At 43.0% G+C, this 20,871-nt stretch overlaps 2 protein-coding genes across 3 annotated transcripts in view; one reads left to right on the forward strand and one right to left on the reverse strand.

Annotated features, from left to right (window-relative positions):
• Nucleotides 1–3,878: 3,878 nt before the first annotated feature.
• LOC144497099 (uncharacterized) lies at nt 3,879–13,086 on the reverse strand. Its single transcript, XM_078217878.1, has 2 exons — nt 13,051–13,086; nt 3,879–6,666 (listed from the first exon to the last, which is right to left on the reverse strand). The coding sequence occupies exon 2, from the start codon at nt 6,185–6,187 to the stop codon at nt 5,588–5,590; it is 600 nt and encodes a 199-aa protein (XP_078074004.1). The 5' UTR covers nt 6,188–6,666; nt 13,051–13,086; the 3' UTR covers nt 3,879–5,587.
• Nucleotides 13,087–18,217: 5,131 nt separating this feature from the next.
• LOC144497077 (uncharacterized) overlaps nt 18,218–20,871 on the forward strand; it is a 192,441-nt gene continuing 189,787 nt past the window's right edge. The window contains exons 1-3 of one of the 2 annotated variants that reach the window (XR_013498504.1): nt 18,218–18,265; nt 18,960–19,881; nt 20,656–20,803. Coding sequence is in view for 1 of the 2 variants with exons in the window: in XM_078217823.1 (XP_078073949.1) it covers nt 19,351–19,881; nt 20,656–20,803 (679 nt within the window). In the remaining variant the exon portion in view is untranslated. Of the gene's footprint in view, nt 18,266–18,940; nt 19,882–20,655; nt 20,804–20,871 lie in introns of those variants that run through there. The other variant, XM_078217823.1, reaches the window with a different exon arrangement.

A 20,871-nucleotide genomic window follows, 5' to 3' on the forward strand; every position in this document is an offset into this window, starting at 1 on the left:
TCTTCACCACTCTGTCCACCTGTGACTCCACTTTCAAGGAGCTATGATCACTTTGTTCTGTAACTCTCCCCAATGCCCTACCATTAACTGAGTAAGTCCTGCCCTGGTTCAATCTACCAAAATGCATTACCTTGCATTTGTCTAAATTAAACTCCATCTGCCATTCGTCAGCCCACTGACCCAATTGATCAAGATCCCGCTGCAATTGGAGATAACCTTCCTCACTGTCCACCATGCCACCAATCTTGGTGTCATCTGCAAACTTACTAGACATGCCCCCTATATTCTCATCCAAATCATTAATATCAATGACAAATAACAGTGGGCCCAGCACTGATCCCTGAGGCACACCGCTGGTCACAGGCCTCCAGTTTGAAAAACAACTCTCTACAACCACCCTCTGGCTTCTGTCATGAAGCCAATTTTGTATCCATTTAGATACCTCACACTGGATCCCGTGAGATTTAACTTTATGCAACAACCTACCATGTGGTACCTTGTCAAAGGCCTTGCTAAAGTCCATGCAGACAACATCAGCTGCACTGCCCTCACCTACCTTCTTGGTTACCCCTTCAAAAAACTCAATCAAATTTGTGAGACATGATTTTCCACTCACAAAACCATGCTGACTGTCCCTAATCAGTCCTTGCATCTCTAAATGCCTGTAGATCCTGTCTCTCAAAATACCTTCCAACAATTTACCCACCACAGTTGTGAGGCTCACTGGCCTGTCGTTCCTAGGCTTTTCCCTGCAGCCCTTTTTAAACAAAGGCACAACATTTGCCACTCTCCAATCTTCAGGCACCTCACCCATGACTATCGATGATTCAAATATCTCGGCTAGGGGACCCGCAATTTCCTCCCTAGCCTCCCACAACGTCCTGGGATATACCTCATCAGGTCCTACAAATTTATCTACCTTGATGCGCTTGTATCTTTGTTACCTTTGGCATCTGTGTTTATGTTGACTGCTATTTTCCTTATGTAGTTCACCTTAGCTCTTTTGATTCTATTTTTAGTCGCTTTTTGCTGAACCTTAAAGTACTCCCAATCCTCCTGCTCGCCATAACTTTTGCAATTTGGTATGCCCGAGTTTTTGCCTTTATTTCCTCTTTGTCTAGCCTGGAATGTTTTCTTCCTTTTACAATTCCTCTTCCTCTCAGGAATATACTTTAATTGAGAAGTATTCAATATCTCCCTGAACATCCACTATTGTTCCTCAACTGTCCTGCCCTCAATTATTTGTGCCCAGTTTACTTGGGCCAACTCTTTCCTTTGATTTGATTTCATTTGATTTGATTTATTATTGTCATATAACTTAGTATACAGTGAAATGTATTGTTTCTTGCCTGCTAAACAGGCAAAGCATACCGGACATAGAGAAGGAAAGGAAACAGTGCAGAATTGTTAGTACAGTGTTACAGTCATAGCTAGCATGTAGAGAAAGGTCGGCTTAATGCGAAGTAGATCCATTTAAAAGTCTAATGGCAGCAGGGAAAAGCTGTTCATGAGTCGGCTGGTACGTGTCCTCAGACTTTTGTATCTTTTTCCCGATGAAAGAAAGCGGAAGAGAGTAATTCTGTCAGGGAGTCTTTAATTATGCTGGCTAATTTTCCAAAGCAGCTGGAAGTGTAGATGGAGTCAATGGTTGGGAGGCTGGTTTGAGTGATGGACTGGGCTTCGTTCACGACCCTTTGTATTTTCTTCTTGGACAGAGCAGGAGCCATATCAAGCTGTGATATAACCAGCTTGTGGTTATTCAGGTCTCTCTTCTCCTCGAACACTTTCAGGAATTTGATTCAGGAAGCAACATTCTTGAAAGTCACATCAAAATATCCAGCACTGGGGAAGATCTGCAGACTGTAGACATCTGCAGTTTCAAATCTGCAGGAATCCAAAAGAATCCTCTGAACAAATGAGGCACCGTCAAAGGGTGCACCTCTTTCATTGTTTTTCATTGCTACCCTAATGGTGTTATTTACCCCCTGGTTTGGGGCTCGACTGGTTGCAGCCATCACCTCTTCCTGTTAAGGGGAACAAGCGACCACTGAAAAGCCTCTAACACCATGGGCTAGAGGGTAAGAAGCCACCAGTGAAACCAGAGGAGCTTTTCAGAGAGAGAGGGAGCATCTTGTAGGCTTCTATTTTTCAACAGCCCCCTCCTGCAATTCACTTTAAAAACTGAAAATGAAAGATAAACCTGTCTTCCTTCTACAAGTCTATCTTTCATTTTCAGTTTTTAAAGTGAATTGCTGGAGGGGGCTGTTGAAAAATAGAAGCCTACAAGATGCTCCATCTCTCTCCAAAAAGCTTCTCTGGAACTTTCATGACTGTTATCCAAATCAGAGCAAGTATATCTGTAATTGCTAACTATATTAAAAGTATGTTTAAGTCTATAAGTGAAACATTGCTTTATTGGAACTGAAATTAATATTGTTTCCTTTCGTTTTAATTATTGTTCAACTGTTAAAAGTTAAGCTACTTCATTTTGTTTGAGTTATGTTGTGAATAAAGCTTGTTTTGATTTTTATAAAGAACGCTAATTTGTCACACCTGGAGCAAAGCATCCTATCCTCACATTTATGTCAAAGTAGAAAAAATGTTGGGGTGTAGTCCAGCTTCATAATGTACCTTGAGGTTCTGGTCCGTCACCCTAACAGTTCCTGGAAGAGACAGTAAACAGCTTCAAAACCAAAACATATTTCAGAGAAATCTTTTTTGGGAAGTTTGTAAGCTGGCCCAGATTTTAGATTTTATTTTAATAGTTTTAGTGTGTTTGTTTAACGTGGCCATTATATATTAATATCATGTGAGCAGGAATGAAGCCATGTTGATGTTAAATGTTTACAACAAACTAACACAAAACAGTTTTATGAAGCAGTCACTGAGCAGCAACAGTTTGATCACATTAGAAGGAATTACCTCAATTACTCTGATAATTGAAGGATAAGTAATTAATAATCAGTCATTGATTAGCAGTAGGTATTTAGCAGTGAATTTATGTTATTTCTGCATTTCTCCATTAGCTTTTCTTATGTTTTTTATTTATGGGATGTGGCCATCACTGGTTAGGCCAACATATATTGTCTATCCATAATTGCCTTTGAGAAAGTGGCGGTGAGCCTTTGTGAACCACTGCGGACATGTGGTGTAAGTACACCTACACTGCTGTTAAAGAGGGAGTTCCAGGGTTTTAACCCAGTGACAGTGAAGGAACAATGATATATTTCCAAGTTAGGATGGTGAGTTACTTGGAGGGGAACTTCCAGATAGTCATGTTCCCAAGTATCTGCTGCAATTGTCCTTCTAGATGGTAGTGGTTATGTGTTTGGAAGGTGCTGCCTAAGGAGTCTTGGTGAGTTCCTGCAGTGTATCTGGCAGATGGGGCACACAGCTGTCACTGTGCATCAGTGGTGGAGGCAGTGAATGTTTGTGGAAGGGGTGCCAATTAAGCAGGTTGTTTTGTCCTGGATGATGTTAATCCTGAATCATAGAATAGAAACCCTACAGTACAGAAAGAGGCCATTCGGCCCATCGAGTCTGCACCGACCACAATCCCACCCAGGCCCTACCCCCATATCCCTACATATTTTACCCACTAATCCCTCTAACCTACGCATCTCAGGACACTAAGGGGCAATTTTAGCATGGCCAATCAACCTAACCCGCACATCTCTGGACTGTGGGAGGAAACCGGAGCACCCGGAGGAAACCCACGCAGACACGAGGAGAATGTGCAAACTCCACACAGACAGTGACCCAAGCCAGGAATCGAACCCAGGTCCCTGGAGCTGTGAAGCAGCAGTGCTAACCACTGTGCTACCGTGCCGCCCTCTTGAGTATCCTCAGGTAAGTGGAGAGTATTCCATCTCACTCCTGACTTGTGCCTTAGAGATACAGGCTTCGGGAATGAGAATTGAAGTGCTGTAACAACTAGGAGAGAAATGGTATAAGTCTTCGCCTCCCTCCCTATCAGGAACACACACTGTCTTTGATCGTTCGAGTTTTTCTTAATAAATGGGGCTCCTGTAAAGACATTCAAGATAAGAGACACAGCTTAAAGGAAAGCATTGTTCTAAGTTTAATTAGCTGGAACCAATGGAGTTAACTCATCACATTATTGACAATTAGCCATTTCCAAAAACTTGGTTCAGGTGAGCTTACAACATCTATTGAGTATAAAAAAGGGGGTTGCAGGAACCATCTTTCAGTCCCATCAAGTGTGGTGGAACAGGTTTAGATCTTCCGGGGGAGTTCAGTGTCTTTCTATCAGCGCAAAGGTCATTTCCAACAAGGTTCAGACTACTAAATGTGATTAGTCCTGGGATTAATTCTCTGTCACTCAATAGCCCAGGAAAGTGTGGTGTTGCTCTGAGGCAGTGACGTATTCTCTGTCAGTTGCTTTCCGAAGAAGGCGTGGAGTTTCTCGGAGACAGTGATAGATTCTCTGTCAGGGTTTTGTTGTCCATCTCTTGTGCACTGATAGTAGAGTGTGGAGTTTGTAGTCTCGTTGATACTTTCCCTATATTCTGCCTCTATTAGTTAGCTGATAAGTTTCTAAAATTTGTGCATAATCAATAAACTTTGATACTATTTACTGATGTGGTATCTGGGTCATTGTTTGATAGTTACATCCCCATCGAATTCAAACAGTTTGAAAAAAGGAATCTGAGTTCCAGTGTTAGGCTGTGCACAACTAAATTAAACCAAATCTAAAATATCAAAATACTCCTTGTAAAATGCACAGTATTATGAACATTCAAACACACATTCAAATTAAGAGGAGTAGGCCACTCAGCCCCTTGAGCCTGTTCCTGCCATTCAATAAGATCATGACTGATCTGATTGTAACTTCAAACCCACATTGCTGCCTGCCCCCAATAACCTTTCATCCCCTTATCAATAATCAATCTACCTCAGTCTTAAAAATAATCAGAGACTCTACTTCCACTGCTTTTTGAGGAAGAGAGTTCCAAAGACTCACTAATCCAAGTTTAAAAAAAACTCATTTCTGTCTTAAATATGAGTGTTTCTTTATTTTTAAACAGTGGTCCCTAGTTCTAGATTTTCCCACAAGGAAACATCCTCTCCACATCCACCCTGTCAATACCCCTCAAGAACTTATATGTTCCCATCTCAGTATCTTAGCACTGGTGTTGTTGTCTCTAGCTGTTTGACGTGAGTGAAAGCTGCTTCTTATTCTGTGAACATCCTTTGCAGTTGAGGTTCACATTCTGATGACAGATGATTAAAACTTGGTTAGGTAGCTCCCTGTGGTTCACTGATGTTCCGGGTTTTCCAACAACTGTGTAAAGGCTTTATTACAGAACTTAGACTGAGAGGATAACTTCACTGTGTGAGTGTGTTGATGGACCAGGAGATACACTCACACTGTGGAAGCCTTGCCACACACCTCACACTTAAATGATATCTGTGAGGATCCACTGGTGCTTCAGTAGATCAGAGCAGTGGGTGAAAGCCTGATTACAAACATCACATCTGAAAAATTTCCCGATGTGCGAGTCCTCTGGTGTCGCAGGAGGGACAAAGTCATGAAAGCTTCTTCACAAACTTTAACCTCGAAGGGTTATTTCCTGGTGTGATTCCTCTGATGGACCTGGAGGTTCCATGATCGCGAGAATGATTTCTTGCACAACTCGCAGGTGAACGGTTTCTCCCCGGTGTGAATGAGTTGGTGTCTGCGGAGATCCGATGACAATGAGAATGATTTGTCACACACCTCACATGTGAATGGTTTTCCCCCAGTGTGAATGAGTTGATGTCTGCGGAGATTTGATGAGTCAGAGAATCGTTTATCGCACACATCGCACGTGAATGGTTTGTCCCCTCTATGAATGCGTTGGTGTACACGGAGATGAAATGATCGTGAAAATGATTTGATACACACCTCACATGTGAATGGCTTCTCGCCTGTGTGAATGTGTTGGTGCATGAGGAGGGTCGATGACTGCGAGAACGATTTGTGGCACACTTCACATTTGAATGGTTTTTCTCCTGTGTGAATGAGCCGGTGATTCACCAGGCCTGATAACTGTGCAAAGCCCTTGTTACACACCACACAAATGAAAGGTTTCTCCCCGGTGTGAATGCGTCGGTGATTCATGAACGTCGATGGGTAAGTGAAGGCTCGGTCACAAACATCACATTTCAATGGTTTCTCTTCCATGAAGCTGTCCTTGTGTTAACAATGGTCTCTATAGTGCAACCTTGTGTCTTAGATCTTATGAGCCTGTGGAGCCCTCATCATACACCTCACACTTGAACAGTGTCTCACCTGTAGGAATGAGTCAGTGGTTCATGAGTCTCGATGAATGATTGAAGCTCTCACCACACTTGGAGACCACTCACACTTCTTCCCAGCCTCACCCTGACTGATCACCCACAGCCGAACCTTCAAAACGGTTTGTTCTGATGGAAGGTTCCACACCACTGATCAGTTTCAGATTTGATGATATGTCAAAGCTCCCCTGACTTGACCGATTTCCAGATCACAGTTTCACTGTCCAAACTCCTCTGTGTTCAGCAATGCTGTGAAGGGACTAGATGTCTTCCTATAGTTGTGTAGCTGTTCCTTGGGTGATGGTCAAGATCTATCTGCGTTGTCTAGCCTCTCTGTATTCTCTGGTGTAGTACAGTGCAATCCTTCTGTAAAACAGGAAAAAGAAACATGATCTACATAGAAGCATGGAATGCCTACAGTGCAGAAAGAGGCCATTTGGTCCATTTGAGTCTGCACAAACGTGCCAAAAGAGCATCTTAACCATGCCCACCTCCACGCCCTGTCCCCGTAACCTTGCACATTTACCATGGCTAAGTCCCCCTAAACTACATATCTTTGAGCACTAAAGGGGCAATTTAGCATGGCCAATCCATCTAACTTGCACACCTTTGTACTGTGGGAGGAATTACACAGTAAGAAGTCTCACAACACCAGGTTAAAGTCCAACAGGTTTATTTGGTAGCAAATACCCAATTACACTCAGACATGGAGTGAATGTGCAAACTCCACACAGTCACCCAGAATTGAAATCGAGCCCCAGTCCCTAGCGCTGTGAGGCAGCAGTGCTAACCACTGTGCCTCCCCTTTTTTCCTCCACTCCCTCAACTTTGCTGAAGGGGCTCACTGCTCAGTTTTTTTATACTTTCAAAGGAATTGGGTGCCGCTGGCTAGGCCAATATTATCTGCTCATCCCTAATTATCCTCAAGAAGATGGTGGGGAGTTACTTTCTTGATTCACTGCAGGCCATGCGATGGAGGTAAACCCAGTGCAATGGAGAGAAAACATGGGCCCTAGTTTTTCAGCTGTGCCCAGGTCCCTTATCTCTACCCCCTTTAAACCTGCTCCTAATAAGAACATAAGAAATAGGAGCAGGAGTAGGCCATCTAGCCCCTCGAGCCTGCCCCGCCATTCAATAAGATCATGGCTGATCTGACGTGGATCAGTACCACTTACCCGCCTGATCCCCATAACCCTTAATTCCCTTACCGATCAGGAATCCATCCATCCGCGCTTTAAACATATTCAGCGAGGTAGCCTCCACCACCTCAGTGGGCAGAGAATTCCAGAGATTCACCACCCTCTGGGAGAAGAAGTTCCTCCTCAACTCTGTCTTAAACCGACCCCCCTTTATTTTGAGGCTGTGTCCTCTAGTTTTTACTTCCTTACTAAGTGGAAAGAATCTCTCCGCCTCCACCCTATCCAGCCCCCGCATTATCTTATAAGTCTCCATAAGATCCCCCCTCATCCTTCTAAACTCCAACGAGTACAAACCCAATCTCCTCAGCCTCTCCTCATAATCCAAACCCCTCATCTCCGGTATCAACCTGGTGAACCTTCTCTGCACTCCCTCCAATGCCAATATATCCTTCCTCATATAAGGGGACCAATACTGCACACAGTATTCCAGCTGCGGCCTCACCAATGCCCTGTACAGGTGCATCAAGACATCCCTGCTTTTATATTCTATCCCCCTCGCAATATAGGCCAACATCCCATTTGCCTTCTTGATCACCTGTTGTACCTGCAGACTGGGCTTTTGCGTCTCATGCACAAGGACCCCCAGGTCCCTTTGCACGGTAGCATGTTTTAATTTGTTTCCATTGAGATAGTAATCCCATTTGTTATTATTTCCTCCAAAGTGTATAACCTCGCATTTATCAACGTTATACTCCATTTGCCATATCCTCGCCCACTCACTCAGCCTGTCCAAATCTCTCTGCAGATCTTCTCCGTCCTCCACACGATTCACTTTTCCACTTATCTTTGTGTCGTCTGCAAACTTCGTTACCCTACACTCCGTCCCCTCCTCCAGATCATCTATATAAATGGTAAACAGTTGCGGCCCGAGTACCGATCCCTGTGGCACGCCACTAGTTACCTTCCTCCAACCGGAAAAACACCCATTTATTCCGACTCTTTGCTTCCTGTCGGATAGCCAGTCCCCAATCCACTTTAACACACTACCCCCAACTCCGTGTGCCCTAACCTTCTTCAGTAGCCTTTTATGGGGCACCTTATCAAACGCCTTTTGGAAATCCAAAAACACCGCATCCACCGGTTCTCCTCCATCAACCGCCCTAGTCACATCTTCATAAAAATCCAACATGTTCGTCAAGCACGACTTTCCCCTCATGAATCCATGCTGCGTCTGATTGATCGAACCATTTCTATCCAGATGCCCTGCTATCTCCTCTTTAATAATGGATTCCAGCATTTTCCCTACTACAGACGTTAAGCTGACCGGCCTATAGTTACCCGCCTTTTGTCTCCTTCCTTTTTTAAACAGCGGCGTAACATTAGCCGTTTTCCAATCAACCGGCACTACCCCAGAATGCAACGAGTTTTGATAAATAATCACTAACGCATCCACTATTACCTCTGACATTTCTTTCAATACCCTGGGATGCATTCCATCCGGACCCGGGGACTTATCCACCTTCAGTCCCATTAGTCTACCCAGCACTGCCTCTCTGGTAACATTAATTGTATTAAGTATTTCTCCTGCTGCCAACCCTCTATCGTTAATATTTGGCAAACTATTTGTGTCCTCCACCGTGAAGACCGACACAAAAAACTTATTTAAAGACTCAGCCATATCCTCATTTCCCACTATTAACTCCCCCCTCTCATCCTCCAAGGGTCCAACATTCACTCTAGCCACTCTATTCCTTTTTATATATTTATAAAAACTTTTACTATCATTTTTTATATTAATTGCTAGCCTAGCTTCATAGTCTATCCTTCCTTTCTTTATCGCTTTCTTAGTCTCTCTTTGTTGTTTCTTAAATTTTTCCCAATCACTTGTTTCTCCACTATTTTTGGCCACTCTGTACGCAGCTGTTTTTATTTTAATACTCTCCTTTATTTCCTTCGTTATCCACGGCTGGTTCTCCCTTTTCTTACAATCCTTGTTTTTTGCTGGAATATATTTTTGCTGAGAACTGAAAAGGATCTCCTTAAAAATCCTCCACTGTTCCTCAGCTATCCTACCTGCCAGCCTGCTCTCCCAGTCTACCTTAGCCAATTCATCCCTCATCCTATCATATTTCCCTCTGTTCAAACAGAGGACACTGGTTTGGGACCAAACTTTCTCCTCTTCCATCTGAATCAGAAATTCGACCATATTGTGGTCACTAGACCCAAGAGGGTCCTTCACAATAAGATCCTTAATTCTACCTACCTCGTTACACAATACCAGATCCAAAATAGCTCGTTCCCTCGTCGGTTCCGTAACATGCTGTTCAAGGAAACTATCCCGACAGCATTCTAAGAACTCTTCCTCCATTCCACCCTTACCGACTTGAGTCTGCCAGTCAATGTGCATGTTGAAGTCCCCCATGATTATTGCCGTTCCGTTTTTACACGCATCCCTTATCTGCTTGTTTATAGCCCTCCCTACCTCAACATTATTATTTGGGGGCCTATATACCACACCTACTAGTGTCTTTCTCCCTCTACTATTCCTCATCTCTACCCATAATGATTCCACGTTTTGTTCCTCAGAGCCTATGTCATCCCTCAGTACTACCCTGATATTATCTCTTATTAATAGCACGACCCCACCACCTTTTCCTTCCTGTCTATTCTTCCTAAACGCCTGATACCCCTGGATATTCATCTCCCGGTCCTGGTCACCTTTCAGCCACGTTTCTGTAATGGCCACTAGATCGTACCCACTCGTGCTGATTTGCACCATCAACTCATTTACCTTGTTCCGAATGCTTCGTGCATTCCTCACATCCTTCAGGCAACCAAAATTGTGAACCATAGTCAGTGCGGTCAAACTGGTTGAAATAGCTTTAGAAAAACCTCTTGTACTTTGTACATCTATTTATAAAGTCCATTGGAAGTTCAGGTTTTACATTATACACTTTATAACCACGACTTGTCAGACAATTCCACACAACTTGGCATGGTAGTTGTTCTATAAGGTTAAATCTCTCAGAATCCAGGATGAGGTAGCCAATTGGATACAAAATTGGCTTGATGGCAGAAGATGGTTGTACAGGATTGTTTTTCAACTGAAAGCCTGTGACCAGCGGTGTGCCTCAGGGATCAGTGTTGGGTCCACTGTTATTTGTTGTTTACATTAATGATTTGGATGAGAATTTATGGGGTATGGTTAGTAAGTTTGCAGATGACACCAAGATTGCTGGCATGGTGAACAGTGAAGAAGGTTATCTAGGATTGCAACAGGATCTTGATCTATTGGGCCAGTGGGCCAATGAATGGCAGATAGAGTTTAATTTAGATAGATGTAAGTTGGTGCATTTTGGTAGATCGAAATCAGGCAGGACCTAGTCAGTTAATGGTAGGGCGTTGGGGAAAGCTATAGAACAAAGAATACAAGTTCATCACTCCTTGAAAGTCACAGGTGAACAGGGTAGTGAAGAAGGCATTTGGCATGCTTGGTTTCATTGGTCAGAACATTGAATACAGAAGTTGGGACATTGTTGAAGTTGTACAAGACATTGATAAGGCCACACTTGGAATACTGTGTACAATTCTGGTCACCCTATTATAGAAAGGATATTATTAAACTAGAAAGAGTGCAGAAAAGATTTACTAGGATGCTACCGGGACTTGATGATTTGATTTAGGAGAGGCTGGATAGACTGGGACATTTTTCTCCTGGAGCATAGGAGGCTCAGGGGTGATCTTAGAGAGGTCTATAAAATAGAGAGGCATAGATTAGGTAGATAGTCAACATCTTTTTTTCCAAAGGTAGAGGAGTCTAAAACTAGAGGCCATATGTTTAAGGTGAGAGGGGAGAGATACAAACGGGTCAAGAAGGGCAATTTTTTCACTCAGAGGGTGGTAAGTGTCTGGAACAAGCTGCCAGAGGTAGTAGTAGAGAAGGGTACAATTTTGTCTTTTAAAAAACATTTAGACAATTATAAGGGTAAGATGGGTAAAGAGGAATATGGGCCAAACAATTAGTCCATTGGGACTAGTTTAGTGGTAAAAACTGGGCAGCATGGACAAGTTGAACCAAAGGGCCTGTTTCCATGCCGTAAAACCTCTATGACTTTATTTGAATTAAGAAATCAGCTCTTTAAACCTGGCCCTATCCAGACCGCAACATCTAAAAGACTTAAACCTCAAGTGCCTCAAACAACAATCCCATGTCCAGGTTCAATATTGAAACTAACAGTGACAAATTCCTGGTTTCACTTCCAAGTTTAAACATTACAAAACCTTCCCACCAAGTAGTGTTAACAATTCACCTGTAATAATGAGCTATTTATGTCCACACAAGTGAGGTTTAAATGACAGAAAAATTACACTTTGCACTGAGTGATAAATATTCTCTAATTTCAAATTGTAACTATCTATCATTTAAATGCCCAACATGGGATATATAATAGGAGAATAAAGTACTGCAAAATGCTGGAAATCTGAAATATAGTAAGAGTTTTAACAACACCAGGTTAAAGTCCAACAGGTTTATTTGGTAGCAAATACCATTAGCTGCTGGACATTTCCACTCTATCTGACGAAGGAGCAGCGCTCCGAAAGCTAATGGCATATGCTACCAAATAAACCTGTTGGACTTTAACCTGGTGTTGTTAAAACTCTTACTGTGTTCACCCCAGTCCAACACCGGCATCTCCACATCAATCTGGAATATAAACAGATAATGCTGGAAATACTCAGCAGCCGGGCAACGTCTGTGGAGAGAGAAGCAGAGTCAATGCTTCAGGTCCATGATCTGCACTCATTCTGACAAAGACTCACTGATCTCTGCCTCTGTGCATACAAACCACCAGACATACTGAACACTTCCAAACACCTCCCCTTTCCATTGGAGTAAAAATAACCTTTTTCACCAGCTCAGCTGCCTGGGATCTGGTTTTCAACAATATAGTGAACAAAAAAAATTACAATGTTAAAATATGAAGTGCACATGCACTTCCCCGGAGGTGGGGGGGCTTTTGTCAGGGTGAACCAAACAGACACACTGGGGAACTCTCTCCCAGACGGAGGATGACTGGGTGGGGAAAGGGACACACGGAGGACTCGCTCACTGACTTTGTCTCCAATCAGCTCTGGGCAGCAGCAACATCTGCCAATCAGAAGCTCAGCAAGACAAAAGCAATTAGCCAATCTGACACCACCCACTCAGCCAATCATTGTATGCTGGTCTGCAGAGAATCAACCATTGGTCAAGTAGCCTGTCAATCAGGACATACTCTGCACCCGGTTGGCTGTTGCCAAGACCATCCTGCTTGACAGTTAGCTCGGCCAATGGGCGCAGCCCTGATGATGAGCAACAAGCTACCCCGCCCCTCACCCAGACCCACATTCTCATTCAGCAATGACCCATCAACAAAACTCAGCCTGTAAATCAGAAGGGAAATGCTTGCAATAAACACACTCAATATCCAACACACAGCTCCAATCAAACAGCTCAGCACAAAGCACCGAGTAAACAGGTCTCTCAGCTGGATCTTCTCACACAGCATAAGGGGCATTTCCACACCTGATTCCCCACAGGAATTATTATAAATTCTGCTCCTTCACTCACCATCTCCTCACTTGGTTTTCAGTCCCTACAGGAAGTGAAGCAGCTGTGAAAGAGGAAGAGGAGGGAATGGGCAGAGTGGGTGGGCTCTCTGATTGATGTCTCTCACAGCCAATCCAAATATTTCTGGAGTAACATGAGTTTCCTGAAGCTTGGGAAACTGACCGGTGAAACGGAGGCGACTTTGAGCAGCAGATCGGGGGGGGATTTAAACTTGTCATTGCCCCAACTGAATAAAACCTTACTTATTGCAGTTGTTGGCTCATTCCCCTGGTAAATCAAAAAAAGGCTGGAAATTTTCAGCAGATCTGGCAGCATCTATAAGGAGAGAAAAGAGCTGCTCTGATGCTACCAGACCTGTTGAGATTTTACAGCATTTTCTCTTTTGGTTTCAGATTCCAGCATCCGCAGTAACTTGCTTTTATTCCCCTGGTAAATATTTGACAGAGATTTCTCGTGTGGGAATAGCATTCTTCATCCTCGGAGGCTTCCAAACTGACAACGTCAGTGTGGGATGTATAGCCTCGGATGTGTTTGATCAGAAGAGGAAGACCAACAGCATCCAAGGGTGTGGTCACATGGAGCGGTGCGAGCCACACACGCACAGAAGAGTAGGGTACTGACAGAGGAAAAAAGAGATGAGATTGAGTCAGTGCTTGGGGAGTGACGTTGTATATTGAGTGTGATTCCATGCTCTGGATTTAACTGTGTGCTCGGAGAGTAACACTGTGACTTGGAAATTGTCTCGAGGGAAACTCTGAGGAAATAGAACAAGAGACCTGGATATATTGGAGTGAGTGTGCGACAGTGTTAAAGAATTTCAAAATATTCTGGGATTTAAAACACTAATAAAAACTACTAGAACTAAGTAGATTAACTTTGGGATAAGAATCACAGACTGCCTTAAATATATTGCAGAAGGTACTGTCTACATATAAACACATAATGTGGAGATGCCGGCGTTGGACTGGGGTAAACACAGTAAGAAGTTTAACAACACCAGGTTAAAGTCCAACAGGTTTATTTGGTAGCAAAAGCCACACAAGCTTTCGGAGCTCTAAGCCCCTTCTTCAGGTGAGTGGGAATTCTGTTCACAAACAGAGCTTATAAAGACACAGACTCAATTTACATGAATAATGGTTGGAATGCGAATACTTACAACTAATCAAGTCTTTAAGAAACAAAACAATGTGAGTGGAGAGAGCATCAAGACAGGCTAAAAAGATGTGTATTGTCTCCAGACAAGACAGCCAGTGAAACTCTGCAGGTCCACGCAACTGTGGGAGTTACAAATAGTGTGACAGGACCTGCAGAGTTTCACTGGCTGTCTTGTCTGGAGACAATACACATCTTTTTAGCCTGTCTTGATGCTCTCTCCACTCACATTGTTTTGTTTCTTAAAGACTTGATTAGTTGTAAGTATTCGCATTCCAACCATTATACATGTAAATAGAGTCTGTGTCTTTATAAGCTCTGTTTGTGAACAGAATTCCCACTCACCTGAAGAAGGGGCTTAGAGCTCCGAAAGCTTGTGTGGCTTTTGCTACCAAATAAACCTGTTGGACTTTAACCTGGTGTTGTTAAACTTCTTACTGTATAAACACATAACCAGTTAAAAGATGTAAACATATATTTTGGATTTAAAAAGGTATTTCGGATGTACTCTTTGGCCAAAATGCAGACTGCCCCGAGGCATAATGGGATGGGAGCTAGCTAAGAATCACATTTTTTTGAACAATGCAGTCACCGAGTACAACTTTATCAGTATAGGTCAGAGAAAGTACAGATTCCCAGACTCGAAAATGAATAAGATTATTCATTTTTACTGGATAAAGATCGCTCACCAGATCAGTGGGAACAGGAACTTTTGACTATGATTTGCATAAATTAGGTGGATTAGCCATGCTAAATTGCCCCTTAGTGTCCTGGGATGTGTAGGTTAGAGGGATTAGTGGGGTAAACGTGTGGGGTTGTGGGGATAGGACCTGAGGTGAGATTATTGTCGGTGCAGACTCGATGGGCCAAATGGCCTCCTTCTGCACTGTAGGATTCTATAATATAATCTATGATATAATAGAAGTTAAGAGACGGGGTGGGGGAGTGGGGCGTGGGTGGTTACCTTTGAATTCTATGATTAGCATTATAGAAGTTGCTAGGAGACAAAGAGGGTCGGAGTTCCAAATTTTACAGACCAATGAATTCCCATGATATCAGAGGGCAGGATGCAGTTGACTAAAGTATATGATATTTATTAACAATGATTGAACCAACAATTGTACCGAAGATGATTGATTCATACCTGATAGGGAATAACCAGGAGGTGGGAAAAGTGAATTTGGAAATGGTGACGAACATAATGTAATTCAAGGGACGTGTTGGACTGCCCAATGCTATCTCTTCCCAGTTTACGTTGGTCAATAAAGAATGTCTTTCACCGGGATATTGCTGTGTTGAGAGTCTTTGTATTAGCTACGTTTTGGCAATGCTTAGTCTCAGAAAATAAACCCTGTCTACAGGCAGTCAGAATGGAGGGGTTGGGGAAGGGCCACAGTGCTGGTGAGTGAGTGTTCTTTCCAGATAAAATGAACATCCCCAACATCCAGTTTTGTTTCTGATGAAAGTCACCTTAAGCTGAAACACTGATTTTACAGCCTCGCTCATCCTGAAACCATAAAATTCCACCCGAGGTCAACGGACCTTCCCATTGTCTGCCTCTCACCCGCTCTGATTCCGGTTGTGGGTGGGGTGGTAAAATTCCAGCGATTAACATTCTTTCTCTCCAGATTGATCTGCTGAGTATTTCCAACATTTTTTGTTTTGATTCTACTTATTAAAGCACAGAAACAGACCATTCGGCCCATCTGCTTCCTACAAGTACTTATTCTCCACATGAGCTTTGGCCTTATCTATTTTATTTCACCATCAGCAGATCTTTCTATTCTTTTCTTCCCCATCTACTTATCTGGCTTCCCATCAAATACATCAAAACTATCTGCCTCAACCATTTGCTGTGGGAGCAAGTTCCACATTCGAATCATTCATTGGGAAAGAAATTTCATTGGGTTAATTAATGACCATCTTATATTTCTGGCCCCTACTTTTGGACTGTCAATGGGAATTAGTGGCACAGTAGTATTGTCATGGGATCAGTAATCCTGTGACTTGGGGCAAGATCTGGTAACCAGGGTTCAAGTCCCACTACAGCAAAGGGTGGCACAGAGTTCAGCACTGTTGCCTCACAGTGCCAGGGACCTGGATTCAAATCTGGCCTTGGGTGGCTGTGTGGAGTTGGTACATTCTCCCGGTGTCTGTGTGGGTTTCCTCGGGTGCTCCAGTTTCCTCCCAAGTCCAAACATGCAGATTAGGTTGATTGGCCAATGCTGAATTTCCCCTTAGTGTCCCAGGTTATGTAGGTTACGGCGATTAGCAGGGTAAATACAGAGAGTTATGGGGTAAGAGTCAGTGTAGACTCGATCTGCTGAATGGTCTCTTTCTGCACTGTTGGGATTCAATAGGATTCTATGAAATTTTAATTCAATTTTTTAAAATCTGGAATTAAAGTCTAATGATGACATTGAAACCATTGTTGACTGTTATGAAAACCCATCTGGTTCACTAATGGCCTTTAGGGTAGGAAATCTGCTGTCCTTGCCTGGCCTGGCCTAAATATCATTCCAGCTCTACAGCAAAATGGTTGACTCTCAAATAGCCTCTGAAATGGAAGGCAGTTAGGGACAGATATTAAACGTTGGCCCATCCAGACACACACATCCTGTAAAAATGAATTTAAAGAAAACTCAATCTTCTCAGTTTACCCCTAAATTCTCCATTTAATAATTCATCATTTAAAGATTTGTGATATCCTTCCTCAGCCTTCTCTGTTCGAAAATAGAAACAGGAATAGGCCATTGGGTCCTTGAAGCCTGCTCTGCCATTTGATTGTGGCTGATCATCAAATTCAATATCCTTATCCCGCCTCCACCGCCCCCCCCCCCCCCATATCCCTTGATCACTTTAGCCCCAAGAGTGATATCTAATTTTTAATTAAAATCACAATGTTTTAGCCTCAACTACTTTCTGCGGGAGTGAATTCCACAGCTTCACCACCTTCTGGGTGAAGAAATGTCTCCTCACCTCAGTCCTAAAATGTTTACCCCTTATCCTCAAACAATGACCGCTAGTTCTAGACTCGCCCACGATCAGGAACATTCTTTCTGAATCTACCCTGTCTAATCCTATTAGAATTTATTAAGTTTCTGCGCGATCCCCTCTCACTCTTCTAAACTCCAATTAATATAATCCTAACCGATGTGGTCTCTTATGTGACAGATCCGCTATCCCAGGAATCAGCCTGGTAAATCTTCGTTGCACTCCCTCTATAGGAAAAAAACGCTAGCCTGTTCTTTCTTTATAGTTATCATCTCTCACTTCTAATTATCATCCTTATCAATGTTTTTAGCACCTTCTCTAGTTCCTTTCTGTCCTTTTTCAATATGTTGATAGGAACTGTGCACAGCTCGCCAAGTGTTGTCTAAACAAGTTCAACATCACTTCTCTGCTTTTCATGCTATTCCTCCAAAAATGGACCCCCGTGTTAGAAACATAGAAAACTGCAGCACAAAACAGGCCCTTTGGCCCCACAAGTTGTGCCGAACATATCCCTACCTTTTAGGCCTATCTATAACCCTCCATCCTATTAAGTCCCATGTACTCATCCAGGAGTCTCTTAAAAGACCCAATTGAGTTTGCCTCCACCACCACTGACGGCAGCCGATTCCACTCGCCCACCACCCTCTGTGTGAAAAACTTCCCCCTAACATTTCCCCTGTACCTACACCCCAACACCTTAAACCTGTGTCCTCTCGTAGCAGCCATTTCCACCCTGGGAAAAAGCCTCTGAGAGTTATTGTTTGATTTTTAAATAAAATGTCCCTGTTGAGCTGCCTTGCTATTTTTAATGATGGATGAATCTGTAGCTCTGCCCTTGCACAACTTGTAAATATGGGCCCCGCCCCCCGGATGTGACTAGCATAGGCGTGTTCGTAATGGGCGGGTTTAATATTAATTCTCTCCCTGATTGGATGTGAGATCCGTCAATCAGAGCGCTGAGCTGTTTGATTGGAGCAGTGTGTTGGATATTGAGTGTGTTTATTGGAAGCATTTCCCTTCTGATTTACAGGCTGAGTTTTGTTGATGGGTCATTGCTGAATATGAGAAGGTGAGGTGTAATTATCTGGGAGGGGCAGAGACACATTTATTGCAATGTCTTTTAACGTTTTCTTTAAAGATTTTACCTGAAGGCCTCGGACTTTCCCAAAAGCCTGGGTTTGGATTTGATAGTTTTGTCCCGTGCTGTGCCTGATAATTGAATTTGGGATGTTCAGTCTTGAGTGAGAGCAGTGTACCTAACTTCCCAGGATAAACCAAAACACTTCAATCAGCTACGCTGAAGTAATATTTGCCTTAGCTTCTAGCATTCCCCATCCAGTGTGTTTTCTTGAAATATTTTGGGAAGATGAGCAATTTCAAAATCTTCATTGAATTAAAATTTCTATTTGACACATAATTTAGGGATGAAACTGGTCTTCACCAGTACAACATGAGCTCATAGTGAACTAATAACTAATTTTAGCCTTCGCCAGACTGTTTCTTCCATTGCCCTCACAGTGCATGGGAAGTAGAGAAAAGAACGTTGTCTGCTCCTGGTCACTATCCAGTGACCCTGCTGGAAACAGAGGGTGTGTGACAGTCAACTGAGGAAAGAGAAAGGACTTGTATCTGATTCCAACACAGAGGGATAACAGACTGGAACTCATTATGGAACAGTCTCTAACTGAGCAGTCAGGTCCTTCAGCAAAGGAGGAGAGGAAGTTGGAGGAAGTCATGTTTCTTTTGTTTCTTTTTTCTTACAGAAGAATTACATCGTATTCCACCAGAAAGTACAGAGAGGATAGACACTGCCGATAGTTCCTGACCATCACCCGAGAAACAACAGCACAACTGTAGGAAAACATTCAGTTCCTTCAGAACATTGGTCAACACAGAGAAGGTTGGGCAGTGAAACCATCATCTGGAAATCGGTCAGGTCAGGGGAGCTTTGACATATCATCAGATCTGAAAGTGGTGAGAGGTGTGAAACCTTCCATCAGAACCAACCTTTCCAAAGATTCAGCTGTAGGTAATCAGTCAGGGTGAGGTTGAGAAGAAGTGTGAGATGTTTGAGGAGGGCTATACAGGCACGCAAAACCTCTAAACACACTGGGTACATCTGTTACAAATCACTGTTAGCACAAGGGCAGCCACATGGAAGGGAAACGATTCAAGTGTGAGATTTGTGAAAAATGTTTTGTAACTTCTACAAGACTCCTGTTGCATCAGGTGATTCACACGGGGGAGAAACCATTCAGGTGTGATGTTTGTAAGAAAGCTTTCAACCGATCTTCCCATCTTCTATCACATCAGAGGATTCACACAGGTGAGAAACCTTTCACGTGTGAAGTGTGCAACAAATCATTCACAAGGCCATATAGCCTCCGTGAACACAAACGTCTTCACACAGGGGAGAAACCCTTCAAATGTGATGTTTGTTGGTTGACTTTCAACCAGAAGAACAGTCTTTTATCACACCAGAGGATACACAGAGGTGAAAAACCCTTCACCTGTGAGGTGTGTGACAAAGCATTCACACAGTCATCGAACCTCCGTCAGCACCAACGGGTTCACTCAGGGGAGAAACCCTTCAAATGTGATTTTTGTAAAAAAGCTTTCAACCACTCTTCCCGTCTTCTATCACACCAGAGGATTCATACAGGAGAGAAGCCCTTCCTATGCAAGGTATGTGACAAATTATTCCTGGACTCATTTACTTCTTGTGTACACTGACACTTTCACATGAATAATATGTAACAAATCATCCCGACTCACCTTGCCTCCGCAATGCATTCACACATGAGAGAAACCATTCACATGTATACTATATAACAAATCATTCTCGGACTAATCAGCCCTCTGCACACATTGTGAAAAGCCATTCAAATGAAAGGTGTGTGACAAATCATTCTCATGGTCATCAGACCACCACAGACACCAGCACATTCACACTGCGGCTCACCTACTTCCCTTACGCTGAGAGTTATTTGTGTTGTTTACCCTCCAGTGCTTACACAGGGGAGCTGTCCTTCCAAAGCACTGTCTGACTCAGCAGTGTCTGTCTCCAACCTTTCCCACCATCGGATCAATTATTTCAACAAGGTCAATTTATCCTTTGACCAGGTCACCAAACGTCACCAAAAGAAAACGTCAATATCTATAAAAGCTACTGCTTATGCACAAGTTTTCCTGTGATGGACAAGTGGGCAATATCTGAATATTAACTATATTTATATGTTCACTTTTGAAATTCTAAATAGTAGTTTTTGAGTTGAAAATAGAGAAAGACTGCAAGATTTTAAAAACTAAATTTTGAGGTGTTGTAAAATACAGTTGTCTTGGGGATTGCTCTGACTTCTAATCAGAAATTCCCCGGGTGCGAGCTGAAAGCTGTGTTACAAGACAGCACAGCAAAGTTTGGACCATAATTTCTTTTCCATTTTCATTTTTTTCCTTTAGATAAAGCTGACCCAGGAGTGCTCGTTGACTGGAGGGCAGGTTCCGTACACCAAGGAGCTGCCGGAACAGGAGGAGTTTACAAGGAAGCTGTTTCGTCTCTCCAACCCCACGATAACGAATGATAGATCAGTTATGGGGATGAACGAAGGTGATGTCAGTAGTCAAATGTTTAAACTATCAGGAGGAGAGTTAATTTATGTGACAAAAGATGATAAT

This window comes from Mustelus asterias, chromosome 8, assembly GCF_964213995.1.
Source record: "Mustelus asterias chromosome 8, sMusAst1.hap1.1, whole genome shotgun sequence".
NCBI lineage: Eukaryota > Metazoa > Chordata > Chondrichthyes > Carcharhiniformes > Triakidae > Mustelus > Mustelus asterias.

Coding starts and splice junctions, on each gene's coding strand:
- LOC144497099 (XM_078217878.1), bottom strand. CDS start 6,187: ATGGAAGAGAAACCATTGAAATGTGATGTTTGTGACCGAGCCTTCACT.